The sequence below is a fragment of the Planococcus citri genome, chromosome 4, assembly GCF_950023065.1.
Source record: "Planococcus citri chromosome 4, ihPlaCitr1.1, whole genome shotgun sequence".
Taxonomy (NCBI): Eukaryota; Metazoa; Arthropoda; class Insecta; order Hemiptera; family Pseudococcidae; genus Planococcus; species Planococcus citri.
The window spans coordinates 8,363,569-8,382,193 of NC_088680.1; the positions used below are offsets into that span (position 1 = coordinate 8,363,569).

General features: G+C 33.8%; 1 protein-coding gene across 3 annotated transcripts in view; it reads right to left on the minus strand.

Moving 5' to 3' along the window:
* Positions 1-18,625, minus strand: part of Awh (Arrowhead) — a 65,788-nt gene that overhangs the window by 3,355 nt on the left and 43,808 nt on the right. For 2 of the 3 annotated variants that reach the window (XM_065364526.1, XM_065364528.1), the window contains 2 exons: positions 16,249-16,430; positions 2,698-2,915 (listed from right to left, as the gene is read on the minus strand). In XM_065364526.1, coding sequence (XP_065220598.1) covers positions 2,698-2,915; positions 16,249-16,430 — 400 coding nt within the window. The remainder of the gene's footprint in view (positions 1-2,697; positions 2,916-16,248; positions 16,431-18,625) is intronic. The other variant, XM_065364527.1, reaches the window with a different exon arrangement.

Here is an 18,625-nt window from a genome sequence, read left to right on the forward strand (position 1 = left end):
ATTTTCGTCAAATATTGAAAAAAAAAATGAAAATCATGTGGCATATCGTTTGTTATGTTTTCGATACCGCTGATTTCGAATTTGAATTTACTTTTTTCTTACAAGACCCATAACACCACCCCCCTCAATTTCTAAATATCGAAAAAATACGTGTGACAAATGGTTTGTTAGGTTTTTGTAGGTGTTGATTTTGAATCTCAGCTTACTTTTTCGATATGTGCCCTCAAATTTTTAAAAAAAATGAAAAATTTGTGTAACCTGAAGATTTTCTTGGTTTTTGGAGGTACTTACTCATTTCAATTTTTATCTTAACCTTACTTTTTCTGGAGGGTTATAAAATTCTCAAGTCTTACAGTAGGCCTCAAATTTCAAGAAAAATTGAAAAATTCAAGTGATCTAGGGTTTGATTGGTTTTTAAAGGTGCTGCTTTCAAACATACTCATTTTTTTTCGTGCAAAGCCCCTAAGTCTTACAGTGAACCTCAAATTTTGAAAAATAATGAAAAATTTGAGTGACCTGCGATATTGATGTAGGTTTTCAGAAGTTTTTGTGTCGAATTTCAACTTAATTTTCTGATATGAGCCCCCTTAGCCTCAAAATGAGCCCCCAGATTTGAAAAAAATTAAAAATTCTCAAGACCTGCGGTCCGTTGGGTTTTTAGAGATGCTGATATGAAATTTAGAATTCGTTTTTTGATCCCAGCATTCTAAACTTGGCGGTATTGGGGCATGACAGACTTCCAACAGTAATAAGTAGGTATTACAAAATACAGTTTGAATGCTCTCGAGTCGAATTTTTTCAACATTTCTGAGGCAGTCCGCAACCCATTTCAATTTTTTAACCATAGAAATCGTCAAGACATGTGAATTTTGGTTGTTTTTTAAAATTTTGGTATGTATGATCTACCATCAAAAAGGCCTGATGAGGTTGAAATTTTTCTCTGTGGTTTGCTTTTTACGTATTTTTTGGTTTTTATGGGCCAAAGAAGTCAGTTAATGTAATGTTCTTTTACGTTTTTGCACATTTTAACATTAAACAGTGGCGTAGCCAGGATTTTTTCAAGGGAGGGGGGACAAAACCTGATTTCTAGGCATGAAAAATCGAAATTAGAGGTAATTTTTTGAAAACTTTTCATATAATGTGTGATAAATTTACAAAAAAAAAATCAACAAATGGATCCAACAAACAAAAAAACTTCAACTTTTGCATGTTCATTTTTTTTAGTCAAAAAAATTCTTGAAATAAATCCATTTTCAGCTATTGAAATAATGAAAATTCAAATAATTCAAAGTAAAAGCCACCCTAACCCTCCTCTACCAATCTGAGCTTTATAAATATCCGCAAAAGTTTGTGGGTTTGCTGGTAAAATCCTCTGCTGCTGACGATGTGTATACAAATTTGACCTCCTCCCTCTCTCCCCTTAACCCTTTCGAATGAGAAATGAATAATTTGAAGTATGAAAATTGTGCAACCTGAAAAAAACTCAACCTCCAGAGCGAGCTTGAAGCCCAAAATTTCGAAAAAATGCAATATTTCTTTCAAAACCTAGCGATTTTTTGAAAAGTCCTGTTTTAATTTTGAGTTCAAATAGTTTTCAAAATTAATTTCTCGTATAATTTGTTCAGCTTTGGAGGTCAATTTGCTCGAGACTGCTGTAACTTTACGAAAATCTGTCTGGTGAGGTTTCAAATGTAATTGAAAGTAGGTTCGAAAATATTCGCTAATGATATCAAAACTTCAAAGTTGAGCTTTTTTGTAAGCTCAATTTTCAAAAGCTTGAAAATATTCGAGTTATGATTTAAAAATTTGGAAAAAAATTCAGGAAGCATCATTTTTATGATATTTATAGATGAGTATGAACTTTTCGCGATGGAATTTTCAAAACCATGGGGAGGGGGAGGGGGTACAAAGTCCCAAAATGTTGGTCAAAATGCAAGAAAATGTCGAATATCATGTGGCATATCGTTTCATATGTTTTCGGGAGCTCTGATCACTAATATCGACTCAATTTTTCGATTTGACCCTTTCAACAACCCCCCCCCCCTCCACCTACCTTCTAAGTGACTCTTCAATTTTCCCGAAAATTGATAGAAATCGTGTGGCATATGGTTTACTAAGTTATTAAGAGCGCTGAATACGAATATCAATTCAATTATTCGGTTTGACCTTTTCAGCGACCCCCCTCCCCCCTTTAGAGTTTTCAATTTTCCCGAAAATTGATAGAAATCGTGTGACGTATGGTTTACTAGGTTTTTGGGAGCGCTGAATGCGAATATCGATTTATTTTTTTGATTTGGCCCGTACAACTCCCCCCACCCCCTGTTGACTCTAAATTTCCTGAAAATTGAAAAAATCGTGTGACATATGTTTTACTAGGTTTTTGAGAGCGCTGAATACGAATATCAACTCAATTTTTCGATTTGACCTTTTCAACGACCCTCCCACCCCACCCCCACCTCCCCATTGACTTTTCAACTTTCCCGAAAATTGATACAAATCGTGTGACATATGGTTTGCTTGGTTTTTAAGAGCGCTGAATACGAATATCGATTCATTTTTTTGATTTGACCCCTCGAGTTTATCGAAAATTGTAAAAATCGACTCTCTGCTCACGACATACGAAATAATCTGAAAATTTTTGAAATAATTTGGACCAATAGGGGCAAAAAAATTGAAAACTTGACCCATAATACTCACCATCCGAGCTCGTCGTACCGCCGTCGACCAATTCTAAATAATGCGTTTTGCACAAAACTCGATCTTCATGCAGGGCGAATTCTTCTCCGGTGCTGAGCTGCCTTTTACACGCATCACACGCGAAACAGGCCAAATGATAAACATGGGTTTTCGCTTTTCGTACCCAATCGGTGGCTGAAATTCCTCTCGAACATTTCGAACACTTGGCTCCGAAACTTCTGCGACAAAACAGCCATAATTAGGAATCTATTCTCGCAAGTTAGCATGTATAAAAATTGCATCGCAATAAAAAAAAATAGCAATATCAATATATCCTATATGACTACTGGCATAACATATACATAGGATGACATTATCTGCCTCAAATTATAGACACATATAATATAAATACTCGATACTTATATGTAGATATACCGATAGATAGGTATATACCTAAAACCAATATCCGAAAGCGTATTAATAAATTACGGTAATTTCTACATTTAAATATCGAATCTAAAATCATGTTGCGTTTTACAAGCGCTGCACTGCACTGCACTGCACTGTCTTATGGTGTAGCATTTCAGAACTAGTATTAAATGTTGTTTTAAAAGTTCCCGCTAAACTTATTAATATGCGAAACATGCCACTTCATTTACCTCACTGCCACACACCTTGTTATTGCCGCGTTTCTAACAAATATATCTGTCACATCTTCGAGACAGAAGCGATATTAATTGAAACAAGTAATAATCTACGTATATTTAAAGTAAAGTAGCTGCTGCCTGTTTTTTACCCCCTCTCCTCCGTTCACTACATTCAACACTTCTTTTTTCTTCTTCTAAAGGTGTACGGCTACGTGTGGACAGTTCGGTTCATCGATGAGCCTTGAGGACCAGCCCATGGAGAGTGGTCGAAAAAAAATTATTTATAAAACTGCACTGTCCAGAGGAGCGACGACAAGCTCATATAGGCTGTAGTAAACCTCATTAAACATACTCTTGTACTCGTTTCTCATATTGATCTCGCGTTCGACTATATCGACTGCTGAATGATGTTGGATCTTTTTTAATGAATTTTCCCTTCACGATCGTAAAAAAAAAAAGAATGTTACGTAGGCGATATTTTATATGAGCATTTGAATGAAATAACCCACACGCATTTAACATGTTTGAAAAAAAAGAAAAAACGTTTGTATGTAATTAATTGGCCCATTGGCATGCTTGAATAATGGCTTTCCTATAATTTATCTCCCGACTAGGGTATTTTAATTGGCTTCTTGTAATCTGTATTTTTTTTCTTCAAACATTTAAACGGTATCTTCGCGTATACCTAGTTGTACGTATTTTGAACGACGACCGACGTTTTGTTCCAACTGTAGCAAATTTTTTAACCAGAAGATTTGCTCTGTCGAGAGTCTTTTTCTGCTCAACAAGCGCCATGTAGATGTACCTACTCGTACCATGTTGTAGAGGTTTCCATCGTCGTTTCAAAATATACTACATAAGGTTACCCTTACCCTCTATCTGCTGTAGAGCTTACAACAAAACACACCGTTTCTTCTAATTATATACAGCTAGTCACGCAAAAGTGTAAGACATCCTCGGAATACTAAAAATCCACAAAACGTAGACTCTCTCTCGGTCTCTCTCTCGTATACCTCGTATTATTTGTACGACTACGTAACGAATTATGTGAAGAATTTACTCCTCAGCTCCTTTATACTCGTATATCTGCTCCGTATAGTATTAGGTAGGTATACAAAAAGGGATGCAATGTTAACACATGTAACAATCTAGTACACACACCTATTGTAAATAAGAACTTTTGGTTGATTTAATTATACCCAACGATGTGTTCATTTAATGCGACGAGCACGTTGCCTCAACATAACTCGACGAGCTTTCTTCTATCTCTTGGTGGAATTTTTTTTCCTCTGCTTTTTTTTGGTAGAAAACTCACTTCGCTTTCGTATACGTACTTACCTATCTAGGTCCCTATAACTGTACCTACTATACCTATGCTATAAGTGTTATAAGGTGGATTTTTCGGAGTGTGTTTTTTTCTTTCGCGGATGGTACCTATTTTATTGTTTTTAGACCCAATATACCTATAGTACATACTGTAAGCGTGGAAATCTTTGCGAAGAGTGTATAAAATAGGCAAAGATACATGTAGTATGGCACACCCTCATATGGTGGCACGTGGGTGTTTTAACCCTCTGATACGTGCTGAGACTCGAAACATGATTTGTCGATGTGTCTTATCAAGTGTAAAGGGCCTGGTTCGTGTTGTTCTTAGTTCTTGGGTTGAAGCAAAGCGCAGACTTAATCGAATTACTCGATTTGAGTCGATCTGAGGTATAAAAATAAGTAACAGATTTGAATTATTCGATGTGTGTGAAAATTGTGGAGTGGATGTGTGAGTGGAGGAAAGATTTTTATAGGATTTTTATTTACCAAGTAATCAGTCACATTTCTGATTTTTATCTCAAATATTAAAGAAGCCATGTTTTTTGTTCAAAATTACCAAAAAAGTTTCGTTTTCTGTCAAAATTGTCAGAAAGTCCTGTTTTTTTTTTAATCGCTGATGAATGAAAGTCCTATTTTGTGACCAAAATACCAAAGAATTCTATTTTTTGTCTTCATTTTCTACCAAAAAATAAAGTCCAATGTTCTGCCAACATTTCCACAAAAAAAATTTTCACCATAAATCAAAGATTGGTTATTTGTCAAAATTGTTAGAAAGTTCAATTTTTCATCAAACTCCTAAAAGTCGTATTTTTTTCCAAAAAATCCTGTTTTTTTGTTCTTTTTTTTCAAAATTTGTCGCAAAAAAGGTTCTAGTTTTGCCAAAATTGTCTAAAAGTCTCGTTTACTGCCTAAAACGCTGTAAAAAGACCTTTTTCGATCTATTCATTCTGCTAAAAAAAAGTCACGTTTACCAAAAATCGAAAATTGGTTTTTTGTCAAAATTGTTAGAAAGTTCAATTTTTTGTCAAATTCCTAAAAGTCGTATTTTTTTCCAAAAAATCCTGTTTTTTTCACAAAAAAGGTTCTATTTTTGCCAAAATTGTCAACAAGTCTCGTTTACTGTCTAAACGCTGTAAAAAGTCCTTTTTCAATCTATTTATTCTGCTAAAAAAAAGTCTCAAAATTGCTGAATAAAAGACCTGTTTTTTGACTGGAACGCCGAAGAATCCTTTTTTTTTTTTTGTTCAAATTCTACTACAAAAAAATAATATAACAAAATCCTATGTTTCGTCAACATTTCCACAAAATAACCGAAAATGAGTTGTTTTTTTGTCAAAATTCTTAAAAAGCTACATTTTTGGTCAAAATTGCCTAAAAGTCTCACTTTTTTCTGAAAAATTCTGTTTTTTTTTTGTTTTTTCCAAAATTTTTCAAAAAAGGTCTTTTTTTGCCAAAATTATTTTAAAGTTTCATTTAAATCCTAAAATGTTGTAAAAAGTCCTTTTTCGATCTATTAATTCTGCTATCAAAAAAAGTCATATTTTCTTGTCAAAATTGTGTAAAAATCCAATTTTTTCAAAAATTTTGAATAAAATGTCCTTTTTTTTTAAATCAAAATACCAAAAAATCATTTTTTTGTCCAAAATTCAAAAATAAATATTCAATGTTCTATCGAAATTTGTTCGAGAAAAATTTTTCCCCAAAAGACTAAAAGAGTTAATTTTTTGGCAAAATTGTTTAAAAAGTTCCATTTTTGATCAAAATTGTCAGAAAAGTCCTGTTTTCCTTCAAGGTATTCTGCTACAGTCCAGTTTTTTTTATAGTCCTTTTTTTGGAAAAAATGCCAAAGAATCCAGTATTTTTTTTATCGAGAGTTAAAAGTTCAATGTTTTGCCAAAATTTCCATTGAAAAATATTTTTTCGCCAAAAGTCAAAAGAAGATGGCGTTTTGACAAAATTATTAAAAAGTCAGTTTTTTTGTCAAAATTGTCAAAAAGTTCTACATTTTTGACCAAAAATTCCGTTTTTTCCAACATTTCCTGTTTCTGCTAAAATTGTCAAAAAGTTTCGTTTTCTTACTGAAATTCTATGAAAAGTCATGTTTTTTGCCAAAATTATCTGAAAGTCTTATTTTATTTTATTTTATTTTTGATTGCAGAATAAAAGTCCTACCTACTTTTTTATCAAAATCCCAAAAAAATCCTGTTTTTTGTCCAATTTTTCAAAAAAAAAGTCAAATGATTTGCCAAATTGTCAAAAAGCGATTTTTCTCCAAACACCGAAAAAGCCTTGGGTTTTTTGGTAAAATTGTTGAAAAGCCCCAATGAAAGTTTTGTTTTTTTCCCAAAATTTACTCGAAAAAGTTTTTTTTTTTTTTTTTTGCTAAAATTGATAAAATGTTCAATGTTTTTTATCTAAAACTTTTGAATTATTTTTTTTTCAAAATTACGAATTTTTGTTATGTATGTTATTTACCTGACTGAAACTTTTTGGGTCATACTTAGAATAAACGGAAGAGCGTCTAAAAATACACCATTGAACCAAATTTTGGGAACTGAATATTCACATGAATGTGTTTTTTTCGCGGGGGAGGAGGGGGGGGGTGTTCTAAAATTTGTGAAACGCTGATCGAAAAAAAAATCAATTGAATTTCTGACATTATGTCAGTTTTTTGACAACTTGGAAGAAAATCAATCGACTTTTTTGAAAATTCAACGATTTTCTAACATTAGGATGTCATATTTTTTTATGTATAAATCGCTGTAAATTCTTGAAATTATGCCAACTTTTGAAAACTTGAAAAAAATGCTCATAAATTTTTGATATTATTATGAGAAGGACAAATTCTATTTTGAAACTTTCCAAATTTTGTCCAACTTTTAAGATTTTATAAACAATGGGTGTAAAGTACCCTGTCCAAGAAAGTTTTAAATCATGGATATGTGTTTTTTGCTCAAGTTGGCTCAATGCTTGGAATTCTAAATAAACAGATGAGTCTGGCTGAATATCAGAACGCTATTTTTAAAATTTTGAAATGATTTTAGCATTCGCCAATTTTTAACCCCGAGTTTTTAAAAAACAAATTCAACAATTATCTAAATGGCTGTTTCAATGTGAGTGGGAATTTCAGAAATTGGTAATTTTTAAAGGTCTGAAAGCAAGTCGAAAATTCATAGAAATTTTTTCAATTTCCTAAAAGTCAGAAAAAACATTATAAAATCGAATTAAAACTAACTTTTATTGAAAGTTTTTCCAAGTTCTCAAAAAATGAATTTGAATTTGAAAAGCCATATTCTATAAAATTGGCTCACTCCAAACTCCAAATATTGGAATAAATTGTAAATACGAGCCTCTAGCCGATAAGTTGCTGTATATGGCTCATTAAATGAAATAAAAAAAATATATTTTTTTTTTTGTCTTTTAAAGTCTGACATAATGTCAAACATTCATCGTAATTTTCTTTTTAAATCTGAGAATTGTCAGAAAATACGAGTGACTGATTTATTTTTTCATCAAAAAAGTCGATCAATTTTTTACCAAGTTTTCAAAATTCTCCGTGTTAAAAATTGCGATTTTACGAGGAATTCTTAAATCATGCCAGACTTTTTAAACTTTGAAAAAAATGACCACGTTCTCACATTTCATAATTATGTCAGAGTTTCTATAGTCTTTTATCTGACTAAATCTTGATGAATTCTCAAGATTACATTCAACTTTTAAAAACTTGAAAAAAAAATTATCCATGATCAAAATTTTCCTTACAAAAGAGAATTTCCTTCCATTTCATTTTTTGTCAATTTTTGGCGAATTTTTGAAAATTCAAATGGCTCGTTTTAATTTTCCAGGACAAAAAAAAACAAAATTTCAAGATCTGTTTCTGCTGGTTCAAATTCAAATATGACCAATTCAAGAATCCTTGGGATGTTTTTGAGCCATCAATCGATTCGACCACGTATGGTAATCAAAACTAATGGATAGAGACCAAAATTCATCTTGTTACTCCAATTTAATCAAATTTTGTATTTTTTCATGGAAACTAAGCCGAAGAATATTCAAATATTCTCCAAAAATTGAGAAATAAAATTCAGCCAATTCCTGAATTCAAGTATAATACTTGAATGAGAGCCTTTCAAACAATTGGAAATTGAAATTTGAAAAAAAAATCAGATGTTGCTTTCTGTTAAATGAAATCTTAACACCTCTTGGTACTGCAAAGGTTTCCCAATTTTCCAAATCTTAAAATTTAAGTGACAGATCGATTATTTCTAATTTGAAAGCGCTGATCGTGAGTTCGAATATTAGCTTATTTTTTTAATCCCTTTTCTCTGACCCCCCTCCCCCTTCCCGACCCCATCAGTGCACTAAATCTACTATTTTCCGCTCTTGATGATTTTCTGAAGAAATTTTGGACCCAAGCAGAGATACTTTCTATGCTCATGTTACAACTACAGATTTATTTTTAAATATCCCAATGCAAAAATAATCATTTATTGTCCAAGAAATTCTCGAATAATTTCTAGACGATTACAAATTGATGTTGGCCATGACTAGACTGCGACTCCAACCACCAAATACTGCGGTCAGTTTTTTAAAAAATTAAATTATTTTACACGGGTAGTCGCTGTAAAAAGAAGAAGAATTGAAAAAAATACGTATAAAAACGTGAAATTTAAATAATTTGTCACGCATTGTTCGTGACGAATTAGTTTTGGAAAAAAGAATATGATTTTTGTACCGCGTATGCATAATTGTTGTAAGTCGCCTCTTACTCATATTTCTTCTTTTATTGTAATATTACTCGTATATAAATATTCAGTCGACGTAAAATGTACCTGCGATGCTCGATATATTTATATGGTATACGGTGGCCAATGGCGTGGTCTTTTATATGTATGTAGTACCTACGAATACATAAGAGATATACGTCTGCGGCTCACCAGCATCCGCGAAAAAGAATAAGAAAAAAAATCCTTACGTAGCATTAAAAGTTTAATTCGATTGACAGATGTAGGAATTTATGACAAATGGATCATCGTATAGGTAGAGAGAGGTACAGCTATGGTACGTAGAGTTCGATGTCAGTGGTGAAAAATATAATATGCTAACTCACTGAAAGTGTTTATTTCTTGCATTCAACAGTCAAGTATGTGAAAGATGAATTAATTCAACGTCTCCGCATGAGGTTTACCCTTCTTTTTTCAACGGTGGTTCTTTTTTTTCCTACAAATTCCTCTCGTTATCTTGTCATTGCGGTACTTGTGGATGGAATTTTTTAACATAATAATAATATCGGTTTTGTAGGTGCCTTATACTGTGCCTACCTACCAAAAGGTCGCGTTGGACTATTTTTTCTTTCGATCAGATTCCCTATATACCGATGTCTATGCATGTAACATGGGTTTATGTATGTGAACGAATAGGTATAGGTAGAGGTACCTATTTAATGTATAGAGGTACGTGTGAGTGTTTTCTTTGAGTAGCACGTAAAACAATACCTATATACCCACACCCAACCCATTCTCTAAAGTAAAAACTTGGAAATACTGTACTATATTTTGGTATATTTTTTCACGTTTCTTCGCGCGTTTATAAATTCTTTTGTTGTTTTTTTTTTTTTGGCTCTCTTTGTCATCGCAATAATATCTACGACGAAACGGAAAGACACATGGATGAGAAATATACACCAACAATATTCTTTTGTTTTTTATTTTACCGCTCGAATGACAAAGCATAATCGAATGTGACAAAATTGTAAGGAGGCTGTGAAAATGTCGATGTGACCATCGAGACAACCTTGAGGTATTTTTTTTTCACTTTAAATTTTTGTAGAAAATTTTCACGTTTGAAAAACCTTCGTTGAGATATGAGTGGGTCTTCGTTAGTCTCTTGCATTGATGAGTTTAAGAACTTGAAAGTATGTAGTAGTCTCACAAATGACAATAGGAATAATTGCACCTCCCCCTCCCCCACATCGATCCTCTGGGGCAATTTGTTTTAAGGGGACATACAAAGGAACATTTTGAAGCCAACTTGCCGAAAAAAATTTGGGACTTACTAACAAAATGGCGGCCATTTTGATTGACAGGGCAGCCGAAATCGCAGCCAACATAGGACTCGCACGAAATTTTTTCAAGTGGACTAAGCTAGATCGAAAGAGCATGCAATAATTTATCACTAGCCAAAATTTCAAGTGCCAAAGTGTATTTTTCGATTTTTGGTGAATTTTTAAAAATCAAATTTAAGCCAAAAATAAGGGGAAAAATCAAAATTTTACCAAATTGAACTAGAAAGCTGAAATTTGACATATACCCTATTTTCGACCTCCTAAATCGATTGGAAACGGTTAAAAACTGTTTTGAGCTGTTCTGGAGCCTCCAGCAGATTTTTGAAACTGGAAATTCCCTCATAATTTCATAAAATGAAGTTGAAAATCCGAAATTGACGCTGCACTCCAACTCAAACACGACATTAAGTCGACGGCTGGTGGGTTTGAGTAATTTTGGAGCCTTCAGCAGATTTTTGAAACTTGAAATTTCCACAACATTTTATGAAATGGTGTCATGAAGCCGAAATTCACTTTGCAAACTGATTTCAATACGCTATGAAGTTGACTGCGGGTGGATTTCAAGTCATTTTGAAGCCTCCAGCGATTTTTTGAGAACTACTGGAGCCTCCAGCAGATTTTTGAAACTTGAACATTTCATCAAAGGAAGTTGGAAATCTAAAGTTCACGATTCAACCTCCCCCTCCTCCCCCCCCCCAAACTAGTGTCAAATTGGGAAAATGAAAGAAGTTGTCGTCTTGGTTGGAAGAGTGAAGTTTGAGTTGAAAATTTTTCGATTTTTATCGTGAAAGAAGGGCAAAGGTGAAAAATTGCTATTCATTATTATGTTTGGGTACCTACCTAAAGTAATTTTTTTTGCCAATTTTTCTTTGCATATTCTATCACATTATAATTGTAAGTTTTTTTCCTTGTTTCAGAACATGGTGTTTAAAAAATCAACCAATTTTGATCCAGCGTCAAAAGAGATTATTGGTTGCATATTTCGGTAAGTTTATTACAATTACTAAATTCTTGTGTTATTTTTACAAAAACGAATTTTTATATTTAATCATCGAGTATCTACTTTAGGTATCTCGAGAAAACTAACAATAAAAAAAGAATAAAATTACTGGAACGTTTGATAAATGTTCAATTCCGGTAAAAATTTTGGAAGCTTCTGAAAATTTTATTTTTTCACTTATTTCTTATGAAGACAAATTTGTGATTTTTAGAACTTTTGGAATTTCGCGACGTTTTTGTGACCTTGTTAACAAACACCTTGTTCTCTTTCATCTTTTAATTTTTTCCCCCAAAAACGTTTTTGTTGTTTTTTTCAACATTTATCGTATTTTTTTTGGAGAAACTTTTCGGCTTTCTTCATTTTGAGAGATTGATTATTTTTAATTTTCGTAAGTATTCGAGTTCGCATCATTTTCGAATTCTTTTGGTATATTCTGTCCCCTCTCACCATTCTGTGCGAGAATGGATCCCTATAAAGGGTAGGGAATGATTCGAATCAAAAATGCAGTGATTCGACTCGTGATTCGTATCATTTTTCAGTCTTATGAGCCATGAATCAGGTTCACGAATCATTTTTTTACTCCACGTTCTCTTCATTGGACAACGTTACCTCTGATTTTTGCATTTTCATCTTTGGTGAGGAAGAGAGGGGAAGAGGGGAAGTTTTACAGGGTGTCCACAAGACTGGAAAACCTGGAAAAGTCAGGGAATTTGGTCGGTCTGGAAAAGTCAGGGAATTTCGTAATTTTCTCGCAAAATCCCTAGAATTTTGAAAAAACGATCAATTGTAAATTTTGGATAAGGACCTGTGATGAAAGAAAAACGTCATTTTTTAACTTCTCGAAAGACAAATTTTCGAAAGCTTTTGCCCTCGCTTCGCTCGGGCTTGTTTTCTTTTCTATTTCAATTTCAAAGACAAGATGACCATTGACGATAGATAATAGAAATCAAGTTTTGAAACCAAAAAATGAACTCCTCACAAAAAAACATCGTTTTTGCAAGTACCTATGCATCTTGAAATACTTTACTAGAGCTTTCGCCCTCGCTTGGGCCTGTTCTGTTTTCTTTGTCAAAATCAACTTCCTTCGAAAAAAACATCATTCAAATTCTAAAATTTTAAAAGCCAAAAAAAAACTACTTGTATTCACATGAAAAAACCTCGCTTTTATGCCTCTCGAAATGAAAATTTTCAGAAGCTTTCGCTCGAGCCTGTTCTCTCGTTTCTTTTTTCAAAGTAACTTCTTTCACAAAAACATCATTCCAATAATATTAAAATTTAAGAAACCAAAAAATGAACTCTTTGCATTAAAAAAACCTCATTTTTAGGCATCTCGAAATGAAAAATTTCAAAAGTTCTAGCCCTCGCTTCGCTCGGGCCAATTTGTTTCTCATTTTCAAATGAACAAATTTCATATTTTCAGGCCTCCAAAAAATCAAAAAACAAAAGAAAAAATCACTTACCTACTTATTTATTTAGAAATCTGAAGACAACCTAAAGACTTTATGGCTTTTTGTTGGGGGGAGGGCGAGAGGGGCATGAGTAGTATATTAACTTGATACAAAATTTTACTTTGAAAGTACAAAAGAGGCACTTGCGTTTTTTGGATTTTAATGGATATCCCAATGCCAAAAAAAAGTTTTCAAATTCAGGAAGTTTTTTTTTCAAATAATGCAGAAAGAATTGGAAAAATTCCCAAAGAAAAGGCTTAAAATTTGAATTCGGAATTTTTGAAAGCAATCACACACAGTGTTTCAGTTTTTTGTAACTGAATAAAAATTCATTTGTGGTCGGTGAAGGTCAAGCCTGTGATTAATTCAGTTTTCAAAATGGAGCGGGAGTAGATTTTTCAGAGCTATAATTTTAAAAATTGCTTATTTTTTGGATCAAAATACTAAATAGGTTGCTAAGGTTACTTCAAAAAGGGGGGGATGAGCAATGAGCATATCTTGAAGATTATACTTAATTCACAAACACAAAGAAAAAGTGATTCGAACCATTTTTTGAGCGGTGATTTGTAAATTCTGATTCGGATCATTTTTTTTTTTTTTTGTAATTCTTCCCAACCCTTTAGTGCATAACTGCAATGATAATTTTTTTAATGTAGTGATGAACTGTTTGTAAAATAAATTTCATCTTTTGCTTTGCTTTCTAAAAATATAAAAAGGTACATTTATTTTATGGCACCTGCTCAGTAGTTATGCCAAATTTAGACCGCATATGTCAATTTGGGGTCGCTGGGGGCTAAATAAAATCAGAAGAACATTCAGTTTTTCCCTGTTTGAATAAGTCTGGGATGATTTTTGTCATAATGAAGGTACATAGTGATGGTTTCATTTTTGACCATTTTTATCAATTTGGGTGGTCTTCTGAAGAACTGATTTTTTGGATCCCAAAATAACCCCATTCGCCAAGTTCGATCTACATTGATCCACAAAAACGGACGTCAGGTCATGAAATTGTGGTCGTCACAGATAAGGAAAAATGTATAGTGCTGGAAATGGTCCAATTTAAGCGTAGAACATCGTGAATAATTTTTGATCCTCCGTTTTCGCCCTTTAAATTTTGTTTTTCGAAGATGACAATTGCGCAAAAATTGTTTCAAAATGAGTGTTATCAGTTTCAATTTTCGTTTTGAACGTAATACTTCAATAACTCCTTCCCTCCTTCCCCAACTCCTCATTAGAATCTCTGATCAAAATTTGAAAAGCTCAACTCAGAGCCTCTGACTTTGGGGTCAAAATTCAAAAATGGTACATCACTGAAATGGTGTACCTAATGATTTGTCGCTAATTCGGAAGCACAGAAAAAAACTGAGTGCCAATATCACCTTATTCTTTCAACTTGAGTCGTTTGACTCCTCCCCCCTCTTTCATCATCAGTCCGAAATATCAAAAAATTGAAAATATGATGTATGACCAAGGACGAAACATTACTTTACGGATTTGCAGGGGTGGGAGGAGGGGTGTGGAAGCCACAAATTTGTCGCAAATTTCCCCTACCCACCTCACCCCACTATTAAAAAATTAGAATTTCTGTATGAGTAATTTATGAATGATGATTTTTTGAAATAAATTCCAAGTTTGAAAAGAAAGCCAACAGACCCGGACGAACTGAGGCCACTGAGGGTAAAAGCTTTCAAAAATTTGTATTTTGGTGTAGGTGAGAGAGCTTTGTTTTGTTATGTGAGGAGTTTGATTTTTTTGGTTTCAAAATTTTAGAATTTGAATGAGGGTTTGATTTGAATATTTTTTGAGTAAGTAAAAATAAAGATTTTTAAAAAGTCCGATTTTACAAAAGAAAAACTAACAGGACTATATTATGTGAAGCGAGAGCGAAAGCTTTCAAAAATGTACCTATAATTCAAGTTCCAAAAAATTCGGCAAAATAGCTTCTTTCTCGAGTCTAAAAATTTTTAAAATTTGCAGACTTTTTCAAAATTTAACAACTTTGGGAGGGTGGTCCTCCCTCCCCCCGCACCCCTCCTCTCCTTTAATTTCGTCCCTACGTGTGACCTATTCTTTGTTAGGTTTTCGAGGGTGCTGAGTTCGAATATTCGCTTATTTTTTGGAGATGGGCCCTCAGTGCCCCTCCAACCCCCCACTTCTTTAGAAAAGGGTTCGGAAACTAATGAAAATATGACGTGACGTGTCTATTCTCACTATTCAACTTTCCAGTTGGGATACAAAGTGTCATAAAATTGTTCAGAAAATTAAGAAATGGCAATTTTTGCAACCTTCCTTTGATAAAGTCGCTGGTGGAAGACTATACTTTGGCAACATTACTCAAAGTTGGCAGAAAAACCAATTTTTTTCAAAAATGCTCATAGTTTGAGAACCTTTGACTCATCTATCTATATACCTGTTTCGCTAAAAAGCTCAAAAAAGTTTCACGTAGTTTTTCTCCAGCCACCCTAATATGCATTGTGCAACAAGTACGTATCTTTGATATGAATTCTGTATACCATGGTGAGCTCATAGCGGTAATTTAGATCGGTATACGGTACACGATCGAGTACATTAATTACGTGGTACGTAGGTAGGTGCGGTTCATATAGGTAGACTCGATCGAACGATGACTTGCGATTCGTTGCAAAGAATCAATTTTGACACTACATACGATACGATTCGGTGTTTCGAAAGGCGTATTTTGATAGCCTACTTCTTACGGTATACGATTATATTAGCAGGCAATATAAACGCCGAATAACGGACGAATGCGCGGACTCACAGACTCAGACGTCGTCGTTGTCGTTGTCGGCGAATCATTAAAAGCGACCACTTTCTTTTTCCGTTGAAGAAAGAACCCCCTCCCCCCGGCTCCCATCTCTGTCCATCTCACTGTATGAGCAGTGAGCACATACATAATTGTTATAAGTAAACGCAAGGATAAGTAAATTATGTGCAGTGCAATGTGTGGCTGTGTACATATTTTTATTTTTAGCAAGGACTCTCGCAGACTATTATGTATGTATGTATAGGTACATATGTGATGATGATGATGATGATGAAGGGAAGTTATGAAAAATAAATGCTTACTTGGCGTAGTCTTGTTTGCAATAAATGGAATCGTCTTTGATGTAACAAGAAGGTTGTTTTTCCAGTACTAGTTGACATATACAGCATCGTAAACATTGAATATGCCACGATTGATCGGATACTTGTAACAAATACTTATCGGTGATTGGTTCGGTGCAAGCTGCGCAATGCCGATGCTCTGTCTGTAAATAAAAAGGGGAATATTTTTTCGCATTTAATCGAAAAATTTTTATAATGACAGAAACTATCTCAATAAACCTGCCAGAAAGGCGGCGTCTTATTAAAATTTACCATAAATATTTTTAATAAAGAATCGACGGGGGGTTCTCGCGCCATTAATAAACTTTAAAGTGAGATATCACAGTTGTCGAATATTTTTTTCGAATTATAAACCGTGTTGCGAGAGTACCTACGAACCTCTCTCTACATAGAGAGAGGATGTAGTTTAGGTAACATCTGCGCTGGCCAGGCTCAACTCGAAAGAGGAGAAAAAAATACACATAAATTTTAGCTCGCTCAATGGTACAGCGAGAATTTTCGAGTCTCTGGACTCTCGCAAGATTCGAGAGTGGACGTCGGAGAACGCGAGTAGGTCTAGGTACTAGGTAGCCGAACACAATTTATTCCCATTTACATGTTAAACCGATAAATCGACTAATTCGGTTTCTTCGAACAAGCCAAAAGAGGAAAAAAACCAAAGAGAACCGTTTAGGTGGTGCCGAAAATACGTCATTTTTATGGGTACCTGTCGTTAAGCTCTCTGTCTCTCTCTTTCTCTCTCTCGAGTAGTCTTTGGAGCTGGTGCGGGTAGATTGAGACGCTACTGTTTGGCTTTCTTTGGAGTTTCGTCCATGTATGTACAAGCGCGGTTTCGTGGTGTATTTCAAACGAACTCTCCATATAGGTATATGCAGACTCCCGGAGCTGAGTGGTTTTGTCAGCGTTCGACCAAAAGATACGAGTTTTTCATATTTTGTTTTAAGTGCATATCTAGTATACATATGTTGCTTATGGGTGACTAATTTGAGTTCATGGGCATAAAGTCTCGAGTCAGAAATACATAGATACTTGTGTGTGATAGTATGAAATTTTAGCCTTTTGACGAGTGAAGTACCTACTTAAGGGTGAAGGGACGGCCAATTCGATGGACTATGGTGATAGAAACTATCAACGTGAAGTTAGTTTTGAAGTATTTTCTCAATCTTCATCTTTCTAGACGAAATTCTGAATTTATTCAAACGAATTCGAGCTACTTTAACTTTGGAAGCTATAGTAAGAAATCGGTGGGGGGCGAGGCGTTTTCCTCAGTGCACAATTTTGATCTTCCATGTACAAAAATGGGAGAAAATTGTTCAGTGGAGCTGAATTTCCTAATTTTTGTTTGAAATGACCCGAAAGCAAAGCTTTTTAGAAATAATCAATGTTACTGCACTGATGAGGAATTTTCATCCTCTACAATTTTGTTCCTTTTCATTTTATTGTAGCATTCTTGTTTTCTCCTAAAAATTGATTTCTTTGTGACAAGAGGGTTTCAGATTTTTTACATCATCACAGCAATCGATTCAAATAGAACTTTTCAACAAATCAGCATTGGTCGGAAATCAGGGTATCTAACAGTTACCTAGTGAAAAAGTAGTAAATTTAGTCAAAAATATGGTAAAAAAATGAAAAAATTTAAACGCTCAACAAAAATCTTCAAATCATTGAAAAAAAAAGTTTATTTTTGATGAAATTGAAAATTTGTGCAGGTACAAATTTTCTTCCAATTTCAATTTTTTTGAAAATTTTCCTGTGAAAAATTTGAGTTTGTTAACTTTTTGTGTGTGTAGGGTGGGAGGGGAGGTCGAGTGGAGAGCTTTCTGAAAGTTTGGTTGAAAACAGGTAGGTACGTAGTGAAAAAGTAGTTATTTCTTTCAACAAAAAAAATCCTGTAGACCATGGAAACGTCTCAAAAACAAAGCCATTCAGGCAAAATAGATGCATAATCCCAGCTCTTCTGATAGAAAATTTGATACTGAACAGTTTTGATTTATTTCACACCCCCCCCCCCTACCCCAGTAGGAAAATCATAGCTGCAGAAGGAAGACGATGCAGTGCGTAGATTTCTGGATCTCCTGGTTCATTTTCAGACATAGGTAATATTGAACAAAATTTTTGTAAAGTTTCCTCTCAATTCTGTTCAAACTTCACTGAAATTTTATTATGACTCAATTTTTTAGTTTTTATGGCATTTTATGCTATCATTACCAAATTTTACAATGTTGCTTCAACTTTTTAGTCACGTTTTAACAAATTTTAAGAGTTTTAGAATTCAGAAATGAGCGCTGTGAAGATTTTTTTCAAACATTTTTTTTCTGCTCAGTTTTAGAGACTTTAG